General features: G+C 41.2%; 1 protein-coding gene across 13 annotated transcripts in view; it reads left to right on the top strand.

The window, feature by feature from the left end:
- The window catches only part of PPP2R2B (protein phosphatase 2 regulatory subunit Bbeta), a 509,042-nt gene that overhangs the window by 488,132 nt on the left and 5,415 nt on the right, over nt 1–15,495 (top strand). For all 13 annotated transcript variants that reach the window (XM_061423894.1, XM_061423888.1, XM_061423890.1 and 10 more), the window contains one exon: nt 512–681. In XM_061423894.1, coding sequence (XP_061279878.1) covers nt 512–681 — 170 coding nt within the window. The remainder of the gene's footprint in view (nt 1–511; nt 682–15,495) is intronic.

Raw genomic sequence — 15,495 nt, 5'->3', positions numbered from 1 at the left:
TAAGTGCTAATGGGTATGAAGTAGTTCAGGGTTTTTTGTGGGGGGAGGAGATGATGCAAATGTCCTAAATTTAGGCTTTGTTGATGATTGCATGGTTGGTAGTATTATCTTTAATATAATCACATAAACTGTAAAATTTAGATGAGTAAATTCTATGGTATATGAATTACATCATCTCAAAAAAGTAGAAAAAAAATTTAAGCATCTAAGAAGACTATATTTTGGTATGTAGCAATGTATACTATTGCTGGTATCACAATGATACCCAATGTGAAACAGAGCTTGTGCAAGCAGTCAGCTCTGTGAAGGGAACAAGTCCCGTGAGAGTCCTTCCATGAGAAACATGATATAGAAACCAGTGACAGTTTGTTCTACTGCCAGGGAGCTGACAGGTCTGCGCGCCCGATTCCAACCCTAAGTTAGATGGTTGGCTTTCTAGCTGGCCCAAACACGTTCACATCAGTTAATAAGGAGGTACTAAATTTGTTCTCTTTTGCTTTTTGTTCTGCAGTTTTTGAAGAGCCAGAAGATCCAAGCAACAGGTCATTTTTCTCTGAAATTATCTCTTCAATTTCGGATGTGAAGTTCAGCCACAGTGGGAGGTATATCATGACCAGAGACTATCTGACCGTCAAAGTCTGGGATCTCAACATGGAAAACCGCCCCATCGAGACTTACCAGGTACAGACCCCCACCCACCCACACGTACACTGGGCACTTGAGGGTTCCGAGTCAGCCTCTGCCTGCAGGGGCTTACAATGTAGAGCAAAAGACACAGTGAGCCACTTCAATATCCAGAAATAGCTGGTAGGCAGGTCAGTGTAAGTTTGGATAGATCTAACCTAAATGAGGGAAAAGGCATGGCACCCCACTCCAGTACTGTTGCCTGGAAAATCCCATGGATGGAGGAGCCTGGTAGGCTGCAGTCCATGGGGTCGCTAAGAGTCGGACACGACTGAGCGACTTCACTTTCACTTTCCACTTTCCTGCATTGGAGAAGGAAATGGCAACCCACTCCAGTGTTCTTGCCTGGCGAATCCCAGGGATGGGGGAGCCTGGTGGGCTGCAGTCCATGGGGTTGCACAGAGTCAGACACGACTGAAGCGACTTAGCAGCAGCAGCAACCTAAAGGAAAGGTCAGAACTACCCTGAGGCCCTAGGGATTACAGGCTGGGAAGAGGGAATGGATCTGGCAAGAGAAGTTGGAGAAAAGTGCTGGTAAAATGGGTGAGAAACTGAGAGGTGTCCTGGAAGCCAACTGGAGAAACCATCTCAAGGAGGAAGTCACCAACTGCTGAACGGTGTTGTTGAATCAAGAGAGGACTGAAAAAGGGCCACTGGATTTAGTGACATGGAAATTGTCAGGTGACAGAGTGAAGCCGTAGGAATAAATGTCTGATTGGAGTGGGTTCAAGAGAGATCATAAATGGAGGATGTGAATGTAGTGAAATTTGGAAAGAGATTTTGTTTTGAAGAGGAACAGAGAAATCGGGTAGTAGCTGGAAGAGGATGCAGGATTGAGGAAGGCATCATAGTTTGTTTTAGGGTGATAGAAAGAAGCCAGTAAAGAGTGGACTAACTGAAGCAGTCAGCTTCTCAAGGGAACATACTCCATTGCAGAATTAGATATAGATGAGATGGACCATTCATCCATCAAAGGAAAGAGAGAAGAGTAAAAACAGCTACAGATGCAGATTTGTGATGGGAACATACAGATGGTTTCTGCTTCTATTTTCCAGTCAAATAAGAAGCAAGATCATTAGCTGAGTGAGAAGGGAAAGTGTAAAATATTCCTCTAAAAGAGCAAATTGACTAGGGCACTATGGTAGGGTTGCAATGGGATCCACTTATTTATATATTTTAAGTAAGACAAATCTGTGTGATTGTATGTTTCTTTCCAGCCACATGAGCCTGCTTGGTTCAGGTAAGGAAGGGCAGAAAGTTAGATTTAACCAGTGGTGGGCTTTTACCAAGTAACTACAAGGGAAGGAGGGGAAAAGGCAAGTTTGTTGAAGGTATTGATTAAAGGAGTGATTGGAATGAGGGGCCACTGAATCTAAGGTAGGTTAGAAGGAAAATGAAGAACTGATAGAACCAAGACACTAAGGGCTTGAATTAAAATGATAGGAGTCATTACATCACAATAGAGTGATATTTATTAGACAAATACAGTTAGTGATGACAAGGCTCATAAAATGACCACAAAAGCAAAGGACAAAACTCATTGAAAAGAATGAGGCTAAGAGTCCAGAGTGAATTTCTAAGAATGATGGCAGGAATAGTGATGGAAGAGAGATTGAGGCACTAGAGTGGCTTCCAAGCACGAGGCAGAGAGACTGTTGATGACTGTAAGAGGGATGGGGAGCAGGAAGTAGTGTCTGATGGCATGATTTTGAAGGAGCTGAGGCACAAATGATGGTCCAGAGGAACACAGAGCCCACTCACCTTGGCACAGGAAAGCAGAAGTCCAGCTGCCACATGAGAGGCCCCGAGAGAAGCAGGAAATGTTCAGAGAGGAGGTTGAGGACACTGAGGACTCTGATGGCTGACTGTGATGCTGCAAAAGGTTTGGGGGCCAGTCTGGCTAACCCCTGTGGTTTACCTTGTGGTTCAGATAGCATCCCCTGTGAGCTGGCAGTCTTACTCTCCCCTAACCCTTGCCCTCAGGCTCCTGCTAACAGCCCAACCATTTGGTATTAAGTGTGGGAACTAGAAGCTAGGAGAGTGTTGCTGACAGAGGTGTGAGCTGCTGGAGAGCCCCAGCTAGAGAAGAGTGGATTAGGCACCGTGGGGGAGCAATTAATTTTTTATTACACCACATTCATTACCAGGATCATAGTAAGTAAAGAAAAGAATACTTATATAGAGATAGGTTTTAAGCATAACTAGTAAAGTAAGAATTAAAAACTGAACCGTTAAAACTATGTTTTAATTATTCCTAAGTAAGCATTGGGGCTTCCCTATTAGCTCAGTTGGTAGAGAATCTGCCTGCAATGCAGGAGACCCGGGTTCGATTCCTGGGTCAGGAAGATCCGCTGGAGAGGGGAAAGGCTACCCACTCCAGTATTCTGGCCTGGAGAATTCCAGGGACTGTATAGTCCATGGGGTCGCAAAGAATCTGACACGACTGAGCGACTTTCACTTCTGAGTAAGCATTACCCTGGAGATGAGCTTGACTTTCTCAATGGATCTGAAACTGACTTTTCTTCCAAAATGAAAGCTTCATTTTTGTGGCTGCTTTTTCAACAGCAGATTTCTCAGCTAATCTATGGTACTTTTATTTTAGACAAAGACTTAACAACAAAGCTAGCTAGCTGTGCCGTAAAGTGATTAGCATTTTAAACTCATGGTTCTCAAACTACATTTAGCAAGTGGTAAGCTTAGAAATCTTTGTAGAATACTAAGAAATAGAACCCATGTATGGAAATTAATGCAAAAATTTATTTTAGATGGTGTATTTGAAAGCAAAGGTGGTAATACACTATATCAGAAATGGTAAACAGACTCCTTAAGTGAGTGTCTGGAACACGGTTAAAAGAGATTTTAAGGTCAGCAGGCTCCACAAGTACATGATGTGAGAATCTCTGTGTTGGGAGACTTGGCCTAGTGTCAAGAAGGCCATACCCAAGCTCACTGGAACAGAGCGAAGAAACAGTATTTGGAACATGAAGAGAAAAGCATCAGATAGGATGAGTCTTAAGGTAAGGCATCCACGTGAGTGCGAGTGCACTGAGAGGGAGAAACAGTTGGCTAAGCAGGTTTCCACGGTACAGGCTTCTCAGAGATGTTTCTTGTGTCTGTGTCTTACCTTTTTCTCTCCTTTGATGGTGAACAGTTGATGTAAAAAAGAAACGTTAGGCAGAGAACAACAGAATATATATGGAGCATACCTTCATAGTCCATAATCTTCTCCTGTAGATGTCCTCACCTGGAGGTAGTCAGGAGCTCTCAGAGGGTAGAGGCTGGAAAGTGAAAATAAGTGTTCAGACCAGGTTTTCCCTTTGAATCTTTCCTGACTTTTAAGGTCTGGAGAACCTTTGTGCTGGGAGACTCTATTGGGTTGTTCTTCTGTTTCAGGGATTGACAAACTGTTCCTCTAAAAGGTTGTCTTTTAAGTCCTAGAGTTCTTGGTGAGGTGATTCCTGCAATAAGAGGCCCACAATTTCAAAGTGCACATGCTTTGTTTGATAATTATCACTCACCTGTAGGGTTTCTGTAAGATAAGGCCAAAGGCGAATGGTCAGGGGACAGGCTGAGCAGGACCTCAAATGGCACACCGCTGCCCAATTTATAACCCTTAATGCTCTGCCCCCTTTAATCCTAATTATTTAAGGCGCTATTTGGTACTTCCCCTACCAAAAACAAATTTGGGGTGCTTACGATACAATAAAATAATATTCTAGTCCTCTCTTATAATTTTATAATTCCTTGATCACTGCAGAACTCTGAGAAGCCTGCATTATATAAACCTGCTTAACCAAGTGTTTCTCCCTGCTGAGAACACTCATGGGTATGCCTTACCTTAAAAGTGCTCTGTACAGCTGGTAGGAATGTAAACTCTTACAGCCACTGTAGAGAATAGTATAGAAGTTCATTGAAAAACTAAAAAGAGAGTTACCATATGACTGAACAATCCCATTCCTGGGCATACATCTAGAGAAAATCATAACTTGAAAAGATACATGCACCCCCACATAGAACTACTTACAATAGCTAAGACATAGAGGCAGCCTAACTATCCATCACCTGTTGCTGATGAATGGATAAGGAAGGTGTGGGGTGTGTGTATATATATACACACATACATACCATCATATATACGCACAGGGATATTACTCAGCCATTTGCAGCAACATGGATGTTCCTAATATTATCATACTAAGTAAAGCAAGCCAGAGAAAGACAAATATTGTATGTTATCACTTATATGGGGATTTTTTTTTAAAAATGATAGAAATAATTTATACACAAAACAGCAATAGTCCCACAGATGTAGAAAACAAATTTATGGTTACAAAATGGGGAAAGGGGAGATAAATTTGGAGTCTGGGATTAACATAAATACACTGCTGCTGCTAAGTCGCTTCAGTCGTGTCCGACTCTGTGCGACCCCATGGACTGCAGCCCACCAGGCTCCCCCATCCCTGGGATTCGCCAGGCAAGAACACTGGAGTGGGTTGCCATTTCCTTCTCCAATGCAGGAAAGTGGAAAGTGAAAGGGAAGTCGCTCAGTCATGTCCGACTCTTAGCGACCCCATGGACTGCAGCCTACCAGGCTCCTCCATCCATGGGATTTTTCAGGCAAGAGTACTGGAGTGGGTTGCCATTGCCTTCTCCGATAAACACACTAATATATAAATAAAATAGATAATCAAGAAGGTCCTACTGAATAGCACAGGAAACTATATTCAATATTATACAATAACCTGTATAGGAAAAGAATCTAAAAAATAATACATAATGTGTATGTATAACTGAATCACTGTGCTGTACACCTGAAATTAGCACAACATTGTAAATCAACTCTAATATAAAATCAAAAATTTTTTTTAAATTTTAAGGACTGGTCTTGTGGGAAGGAACCCTGTCATCAATTACTAGCACCTCGCCTGAGCAGGGAGATACACAGGGGATAGTTCTAGGTGTCTTCATACATCTATCGGTTGATCTCAAGCATGTTTCCAGGAAGAAGAAGCTGTAGCCTTAGGTATTAATCTAATGAACCATTTTCACATTTTCCTATAGAATAGGGGTTGACAAACTGAGACCTGTGGGCCAAATCCAGCCCCGCATCTGTTTTTTGAAAAGCAGTTTTATTGAAACAGCACACCTGGTCATTTACCGATTGTCTACGGTTGCCTACAAGGGCAGAGTCAGGTCATTGTGACAGAGACTATATGGCTCACAAAGCCTAAAATATTTATTGCCTGACCCTTTACAGGAAAAGTTTGCCAACCCCTGAAATAGAAGAACAAACCAATAGAGTCTAACCTTGCCAGGCCTAGAGTGGTCTATCAGCTATACACAGCAGGCTCCACAAGTACGTGAAGGGAGAACCTCTGTGTTGGGAGACAGCCTAGTGTTAAGAGGGCCATACCCAAGCTCACAGGAGCAGAGCAAAGACGCAGTATTTGGAACATGGAGAGAAGCATCTAATACGACAGGCTTTAAGTTCCCTCTTACTCTGCTCTCCACATGCTTCTTGTGTCAGAGTCTTACCTTTTTCTCTCCTCTGATGGTGAATGATGGTTCTTTGCTGAAGATTTCTTTTTATGACAGAATATATATATGCAGCATACCTTCATACTTAATGATCTTCTCCTGTAGACGTCCTCACTTGGAATTAGTCAGGAGCTCCCAGAATGTAGATGCTTGAAGGAGAAAATAAAGGCTCAGACTGTGCTGTTCCTTCCCATCTTTTGTCTTTTAACACTTAGTCATAGAGTTCTTGGTGATGTGGTTCCTGCAATAATAATAATAATGATAACAGGCCCACACGTCCACTCACCTGTAGTGTTTCTGTTAAAAAAAAAAAAAAAGAGCCAAAGGGGAATGGTTAGGGGTCAAGAATGGTTCACAAAAAAAAGGCACAGGCTAAGCCAGATCTTAAAAGGCACACTACTGCCCAATTTATAACCTTACTGCTCTACATCCTTCAATCCTAATTATCTTTGGGGCAGTATTTGGCTCTCCCCCTACTAAAAACAGATATTTGGGGTGCTTATATTAAAATAAAATAATATTCTATTCCCCTCTTATAATTTATAATTCCTTGATCATTGCAGAACTCTTGAGAAGTCTGCTTAACCAAGCATTTCTCCCTGCTCAGAACACTAGTTACGTATGCCTTTGCTATAGAAGTGCTCTGAACAGTTGGTGGGAATGCAAACGAGTACAGCCACTGTGGTGATCAGTATGGAAGTTCCTTAAAAATATGAAAAGATAGTTACCATATAACCCTGCAGTCCCACTCCTGGGCATACATCTGGAGAAAATCATGATTTGAAAAAACACATGCACCCCACGGTTCCTAGCACTGTTTACAATAGACAAGACATGAAGGCAAACTAAACGTCCATCTTGAGTCACTGATGAAGGATAAAGAACATGTGGTGTGTGTGTGTATACACACACAATGGAATACTACTCCAGCCACTTGCAGTATGTTTAGACATAGAGAAATGAAATAAGCCAGAGAAAGGTTAACATGATGATATTTTTAACAAGGATTCAAAAAAATGGTATAAATGAACTCATATACAAAAGAGAAATAGACCCACAGACATAGAAAACAAATTTATGGTTACCAAATGAGAAAGGGAGGGGATAAATTTGGAGTTTGGGTTTAACATATACACACTGCTATATATATATAAAATAACCAAGAAGTTCCTACTGAATAGCACAGGGGACTATATTCAATATTATATAATAACCTATATGGGAAAAGAATCTGAAAAAGATAGATACATGTATGTATGTAACTGAATCACTCTGCTGTACACCTGAAACTAACACAACATTGTAAATCAACTATAAAACATTTTATAAATTTTATACTCCAAAATAAAAATGAAAATGAAAAAGATTATAAGGACTGCTCCAGTGTGTAGGAATTCTGTCATTAACTACTAGCACCTTCCCTGAGCAGGGAGACATACAGGTGATACTCCTAGGTCTCTTCATACATCCCCATCAGCTCATCTCAAGCATGTTTCCAGGAATACGAAGCTGTAGCGTTAAGCATGATGACCTAGTTTCATCTTTTTCTATGAACAGGGGTTGACCAACTATGACCTGTGGGCCAAATCCAGCCTCCTATATTTTATAAAAGCAGTTTCATTGAATCAGCCACACCTGATCATTTAACCACTGTCTGTAGCTGCCTTCATCCTACAATGGCAGAGTTGGGTCACTGTGACATTATGGCTCACAGATCCTAAAATATTTACTGTCTGACCTTTCACAGGAAAAGTTTGTCAACCCCTGAAGTAGAACGAACCAACCGAGTCTAATCTTGCCAGGCCTACAGTGGTCTGTCAGTCATACAACGGCAGGCTCCACAAGTCCATGATGTGAGCACATCTGAGTTGGGAGACTCAGCCTAGTGTCAAGGGGGCCACACCCAAGCTCATAGAACAGAGCACAGAAGTAATATTTGAAATATGAAGAGAGAAGTAGGTAATAGGATGCGTCTTAAGTTCTTTCTTGCTCTGCTCTCTAGATGTTTCTTGAGTCTGTGTCTTACCCTTTTCTTTCCTCTGATGGCAAAAACCCAATCTTCTTTACTTAAGCTTTTTTCTACAATAGAATAGAATAGAATATGCATCATACCTTCATAGTCGATCTTTTCCTATAGATGTCCTCACTTGAAGGCAGTCAGGAGCTTCCAGAATGTAGGTGCTGGGAGGAGAAAATAAGGGCTCAGACTAGGTTTTCCCTTTGAGTCCTTCCTAACTGTTGTCTTTTATAGAGTTCTTGGCAATGTTCCTGCAATAAGAGGCCCACATTTTCAAAGTGCACATGCTTTGTTTGATACTTATCACTTACCTGTGATGTTCCTGTAAGACAAATTTCATAGGTGAATGGTCAGTAATGGTTCATAAAGAAGGGGACAGGCTGAGCCAGACCTTAAATGGCATACCACTGCCCCATTCTTAACCCTGAATGCTCTTCCCCTTCAATCCTAATTATCTTCAAGGCACTATTTGGTACTCCCCCTACTGAAAACAGAAATTTGGAGTGACTATACTGAAATAAAATAACATTCTATTCCCCTCTTATAATTTTATAATTCCTTGATCATTGCAGAACTCTGAGAAGCCTACCTCATAGAAATCTGCTTAACCAGGTGTTTCCAAAACCTGTTCTCTCCCTGCTCACAACACTCACAAGTATGCCTTCCCTTAAAAGTGCTCCTTTCAGTCGGTGGGAATGTAAATTGGTACAGCCACTATGAAGAACAGTATGGAGTTTCCTTAAAAAACTAAAAACAGCGCAGAAACAATATTTGGAACATGAAGAGAGAAGCATCAAATAGGACAAGCCTTAAGTTCTTTCTTACTCTGCTCTCTAGATGCTGCTGCTTATGTCTGTGTCTTACCTTTTTCTCTCCTCTGATGGTGAACAGTTGATCTTCTTTGCCTAAGTTTTTTTTTTTTTTTCTACAACAGAATATATATGCAGCATACCTTCATAGCCAATGATCTTGTCCTGTAGATCTTGTCCTCACTTGAAGGCAGTCAAGAGCTCCCAGAATGTAGGTGCTGGGAGGAGAAAATAAGGGCTCAGACCAGGGTTTTCCTTTGAGTCCTTCCTGACTTTTGTCTTTTGAGACTTAGTTATAGAGTTTTTGGTAATGTGGTCCCTGCGATAAGGGGCCCACATTTTCAAAGCACACATGGATTGATACTTACCACTCACCTGTGGTGTTTCTAAGACAAATGCCAAAGGGGAATGGTCAGCAATGGATCATAAAGAAGGGGACAGGCTGAGATAGATCTTAAAAGAAACACCACTGCCCAAATGATAACCCTCATTGCTCTGCCCTCTTCAATCCTACTTATCTTCATTGCACTATTTGGTACTCCCACTACCAAAAATATAAATTTGGGGTGAATATACTGAATTAATATTCTATTCCCCTCTTATAATTTTATAATTCCTTGATTATTGCAGAACTTTAAGAAGCCTGCATTACAGAAACCTGCTTAACCAAGTGTTTCTCCCTGCTCAGCACACTCACATGTATGCCTTCCCTTAAAAGTGCTCCTTTCCGTCGGTAGGAATGTAAACTGGTACAGCCACTGTGGAAGTTCCTTAAAAAACTAAAAAGACTGTTACCACATGATCCAGCTATCCCATTCCCATGCATATATCCAGAGAAAACCATAATTTGAAAAGATATATGCACTGCAGTAGTCATAGCAGCACTATTTACAGCAGCCAAAACATGGAAGCAACCTATATGTCCATCACCTGTCACTGATAAATGGATAAGGAAGACTTGGTGTGTGTGTGTGTGTGTGTGTGTGTGCATACACACACAATGGAATTAATACTCAGCTGTAAAAAAAGAATGAAATATTGCCATTTGCTGCAACATGGATGCATGCAGAGATTATCATACTAAATAAGCCAGAGTTAGACAAATATCATATGATATTTATATGGAGGTTCTAAAAGAAAATTATACAAGTGAACTTTCACATACAAAACAAATAATCCTACAGACATAGAAAACAATTTTGGTTACTGGAGAAAGGGTGGGAAGGATAAATTAAGAGTTTGGGACTGATACATACATACTACTTTATATGTGGGAGAAGGCAATGGCAACGCACTCCAGTACTCTTGCCTAGGAAATCCCATGGACGGAGGAGCCTGCTAGGCTACAGTCCATGGGGTCTCGAAGAGTCGGACACGACTGAGTGACTTCACTTTCACTTTCTATGAAAGAGATAACCAACATGAATCTACTGTATAGCACAGGGAACTATACTCAATATTATGTAATAATCTCTAAGGGAAAAGAATCTGATAAAAAGTAGATATGTATGTATACAAAATGGGAAAGGGGGGAATATTAAATAAATATATAAATTGGAGTTTGGGATTAACATATACACACTGCTATATATAAAACAGACAATGAAGAAGGTCCTACTGAATAGCACAGGGGATTATATTCAGTATTATGTACAAACCTGTATGGGAAAAGAGTCTGAAAGAGAATAGATATATGTGTAACTGAATCACTTTGCTTTATACCTTAAACTAACACAACATTGTTAATCAACTATACTCTAATGTAAATAAAAATAAAATTTAAACAAATTTTAAGGACTGGTCCAGTGTTTAGGAATTCTGTCAACTATTTGTGCCTTCCCTGAGCAGGCAGACATACAGGTGATACTTCTAGGTCTCTTAATATATCTATCAGCTGATCTCAAGCATGTTTCCAAGAAGAAGCAGCTGCAGACTTAAGTATAATGAGCTCTTTTCACATTCTCCTATAGAACAGGAGTTGACAAACCTGTGGGCCAAATCTAGCCCTGCATCTGTTTTTGGAAAAACAGTTTCATTGAATCAGTCACACCTGGTTATTTACCTATTGCCTACAGTTGCCTACATGCTACAAGGGCAGAGTTGGGTCATTGTGACAGAGACCTATGGTTCACAAAGCCTAAAATATTTATTGTCTGACCCTTCACAGAAAAAGTTCATCAACCCCTGAAATAGAAGAACGAAACAACAGAGTTTAATCTTGCCAGGCTAGAGTGGTCTATCAGCTATACACAGCAGGCTCTGCAAGTACATGATGTAAGAATCTGTGTATTGGGAGACTCAGCCTAGTGTTAAGAGGGCCATACCCAAGCTCATAGGAACAGAGCAAAGAAACAATATTTGGAACATGAAGAGAAAAGCATCTAATAGGATGAGTCTTAAGTTCCCTCTTACTTTGCTGTCTAGATGCTTCTTGTGTCTGTCTTACCTTTTTCTCTCCTCTGATGGTGAACCGTCGATGTTCTCTGCTTAAGATTTCTCTTTACAACAGAAGATATATATATATATATATCCCTTGTGGCTCAGTTGGTAAAGAATCCGCCTGCAATGCAGGAGACCTGGGTTCGATCCCTGGGTTGGGAAGATCCCCTGGAGAAGGGAAAGGCTACCCACTCCAATGTCCTCTCCTGGAGAATTCCTTGGATTATACAGTCCATAGGGTCACAAAGAGTCGGACCTGAGTGACTTTCACTTTCATATATATATATATATATATGTATGTATGTATATACGCAGCATACCTTCATAGTTATTGATCTTCTCCTGTAGATGTCCTCACCTGGAGTTGCCAGAAGTTCCCCGGAACATAGATGCTGAGAGGAGAAAATAAGGGCTCAAACTAGGTTCTCTCCTTGAATCCTTCCTGACTTTTAGTTATAGAGTTCTTGGTAATGTGGTTTCTCCACTAAGGGGCCCACACTTCCAAAGCACGCACGTTTTGATATTTCTCACTCACCTGTGGTGTTTCTATAAGACAAAATTCCAGATGAATGGAATTTTGAAAGAAATATTGATATAAAGAAAAAGATTGGTGTGTATATATACACACCATATAAATAAAAATTGGTGTGTATATATACATGTGGTGGTGGTTTAGTCACTTAAGTCGTGTCCGACTCTAACACCACCATAGACTGTAGCCCACTAGGCTCCTCTGTCCATGGGATTTCCCAGGAGAGAATACTAGAATGAGCTGCCCTTTCCTTCTCCAGAGTATCTTCCCTGTTCAGGGATCGAACCCACAGACCTGCCTCCCCTGCACTGGCAGGCAGATTCATATACATATTCAGCCAAAAAAAAGAATGAAATAATGCCATTTGCAATGACATGAATGGACCTAGAGATTATCATACCAAGCGAAATAAGTCAGAGAAAGGTAAATATCGTGTATCACTTATATGTTGACTCTACAAAAAAATAGTACAAATGAACTTATATATGAATCAGAAATAGACACACAGACATAGAAAACAAATTTATAGTTACCAAAGGGGAAAAGGCAGGGGGGATAAATTAGGAGTTTGGGATTGACATATTTACACTACTCTATATAGAAGAGAAAAGATACAACCAAAAAAGTCCCACTATACAGCACAGGGAACTATACTCAATATTTTATGTAATGACCTAGAAGGGAAAACAATCTGAATAAAAATACACCTGAAATTAACACAACACTGTAACTCAACTAAAACTTCAATTAAAAGATACTCAATTAAAATGGTACCTTCAATTAAAAGGTACTCAAAAAAATAAAGTTTGAGGAAATATTGGGGAAAAAAAAGTGCCCCATAACAGATAAAAGGAAGGAGTAGGGGGAGATAAGATTTAAAAGAGGATCTATTTTGCTCATCTCTTTCCTCCAAAAGGTAGGCAATCTGGAGTATGAGGATAACAAATGTGGCTTCCTTTGCCTACTGGATTAATTCCAGCTTGCCATTATTCCCCTTCAGAAGCCCACTCCTCTTCCTTGTCTCCCTCTGTTACACAGATCTTGGAAGCAAGTCAATGATAAAGTCAAGAAAAGGCAAGAATTAGGCTTGCTGTCTAGAAAAGAGATCAATTCTTGAGGTCAGTATCTTCCAACCATCAGAAGAAAAGTACGAACCCCAGTGGATGTCCTTACCTCCTCCATCCCTCTCTTCCAAGGAAATAGTCTGCTAACTGGGGAGAAAGGGAATTATAGTCAAGACTTATAGTCAAGGGTTAGGCAAACTATGACCCAGAAGTTGCCACCTGTATTTGTAAATAAAGTCTTATTGGAACACAACTCTTAACTCATTCATTTGTGTATCATGGCTACTTTTGCATTACAAAGGTACAGTTGGATAGTTGTAACTGAGGCTACATGACCCACAAAGTATAAATATTTATAATTTGGCCCTTTTCAGAAAAAGTTTGTGAGGATCTAGCATCAGCCCTTTGTCCTGGGACTCTTCTGCTTTACCTCAAGATTCTTCACAATAAATAGAGAACTTCAACAAGCAGAAATGGCCCTACAAACAAAATGGCCTTCCCTATCAGATCTGAGACACTCCTAATATGCACAAGAGGTGGTAGGAGAGGAAGGGAGGACAGTGAGTGGAGAGGAAGGGAAGACAGTGAGTTAATTTATAGCAGAATCCCGAAGCTTAGGACACAAGCCTCCCTTATTCTCCCCATCTAACAAAGCCATAAGCCCAGCTGCCAATGGATTCACTTGTCACCATAACCCTGAAGCAGATACCCTGAAAAGGACCAGAGTTATTTGGGAACACGAGCGTAAGGGTGAAGGAAGTTAATTTGCAGAGTTAGAAATCCTTACCCTGTCCAAATAACTCAGAGAGCTTTTCAAATACCCCAGACATCTAATGGAACATGGAGTGAATCTGACCTCATTCCTCTGCCCAGGGCTAAGCACAAGCTGAGCCTCTGAGCTCAGCATCTGCCAGAACCCTGGCACAAGGGAGGAGAGGGGCCCAGGCTGAAGAAAAAGAGATCATGAACCATCACTCTTCATCTAAACCAAGTCAAACTGTGCTTTCCATAACACCTTTCTGCCTTCACCCAATTCTGTCTGCCTCTTGGCCTGACTTCAGTTCATCATCACAGCTGTCCAGGACTGAGACTCTATGTGAGGCGAGGCCAATGAGGCAGAGCGAGTGGGAGGCAGATTGCTAGAGCAGGCAGGAGCAGGTGCTCCAGAACCCAGACCCCTGGTTCACTTCCCATTCTGTCATTTCCTTTGCTATGTGATCTTGGACACATGATGTCATACCCTGCAGTTCATGCTCCATTAAAGTGAAGAGAATGACAGTACCTACAACCTAAGATAATATTAGAGATGAGATGAGATCTTATGGCTAAACAGCCTGGCTAATAATAACAAGCTGGCATGTTACGTATGCCTAATGTCATTACCACTCCCCACAACGGATCTCAGGAAGAACTGAAAATGGCACCCAGATTACTATGCTCCAAGCCTCAGTCATCTGCCTACTTGCCATCTTCACCTGAGTTGCTGAATGCAGCTGGAGAGAAACACCCAACCATGCTGACCAGACTCATTTGAAATTCACATCTGGGTGGCTAACAAGCATGTGAAAAGATGCTCAACACCACTCATTATCAGAGAAATGCAAATCAAACCCACAATGAGGTACCATCTCACACCGGTCAGAATGGCTGCTATCAAAATGTCTACAAACAATGCTGGAGAGGGTGCAAAGAGAAAAACCCTCTTACACTGTTGGTGGGAATGCAAACTAGTACAGCCACTATGAAGAACAGTGTGGAGATTCCTTAAAAAACTGGAAATAGAACTGCCATACGACCCAGCAATCCCACTGCTGGGCATACACACTGAGGAAACCAGAAGGGAAAGAGACACGTGTACCCCAATGTTCATCACAGCACTGTTTATAATAGCCAGGACATGGAAGCAACCTAGATGTCCATCAGCAGACGAATGGATAAGAAAGCTATGGTACATACACACAATGGAATATTACTCAGCTATTAAAAAGAATACATTTGAATCAGTTCTAATAAGGTGGATGAAACTGGAGCCTATTATACAGAGCGAAGTAAGTCAGAAAGAAAAACACCAGTACAGTATATTAACGCATATATGTGGAATTTAGAAAGATGGTAATGATGACCCTGTATGTGAGACAGCAAAAGAGACACAGATGTAAAGAACAGACTTTTGGACTCTGTGGGAGAAGGTGAGGGTGGGATGATTTAAGAGAATAGCACTGAAACATGTATATTAACTTATGTGAAATAGATCACCAGTCCGGGTTCGATGCATGAGACAGGGTGCTCAGGGCTGGTGCACAGAGATGACCCTGAAGGATGGGATGGGGAGGGAGGTGGGAGGGAGGTTCAGGATGGAGAACACATGTACACCCATGGCTGATTCATGCGAATGTATGGCAAAACCCACCA

This window comes from Bos javanicus, chromosome 7, assembly GCF_032452875.1.
Source record: "Bos javanicus breed banteng chromosome 7, ARS-OSU_banteng_1.0, whole genome shotgun sequence".
In the NCBI taxonomy this organism is placed as follows: Eukaryota; Metazoa; Chordata; class Mammalia; order Artiodactyla; family Bovidae; genus Bos; species Bos javanicus.
This window is presented reverse-complemented; position numbering and strand designations above follow the sequence as displayed.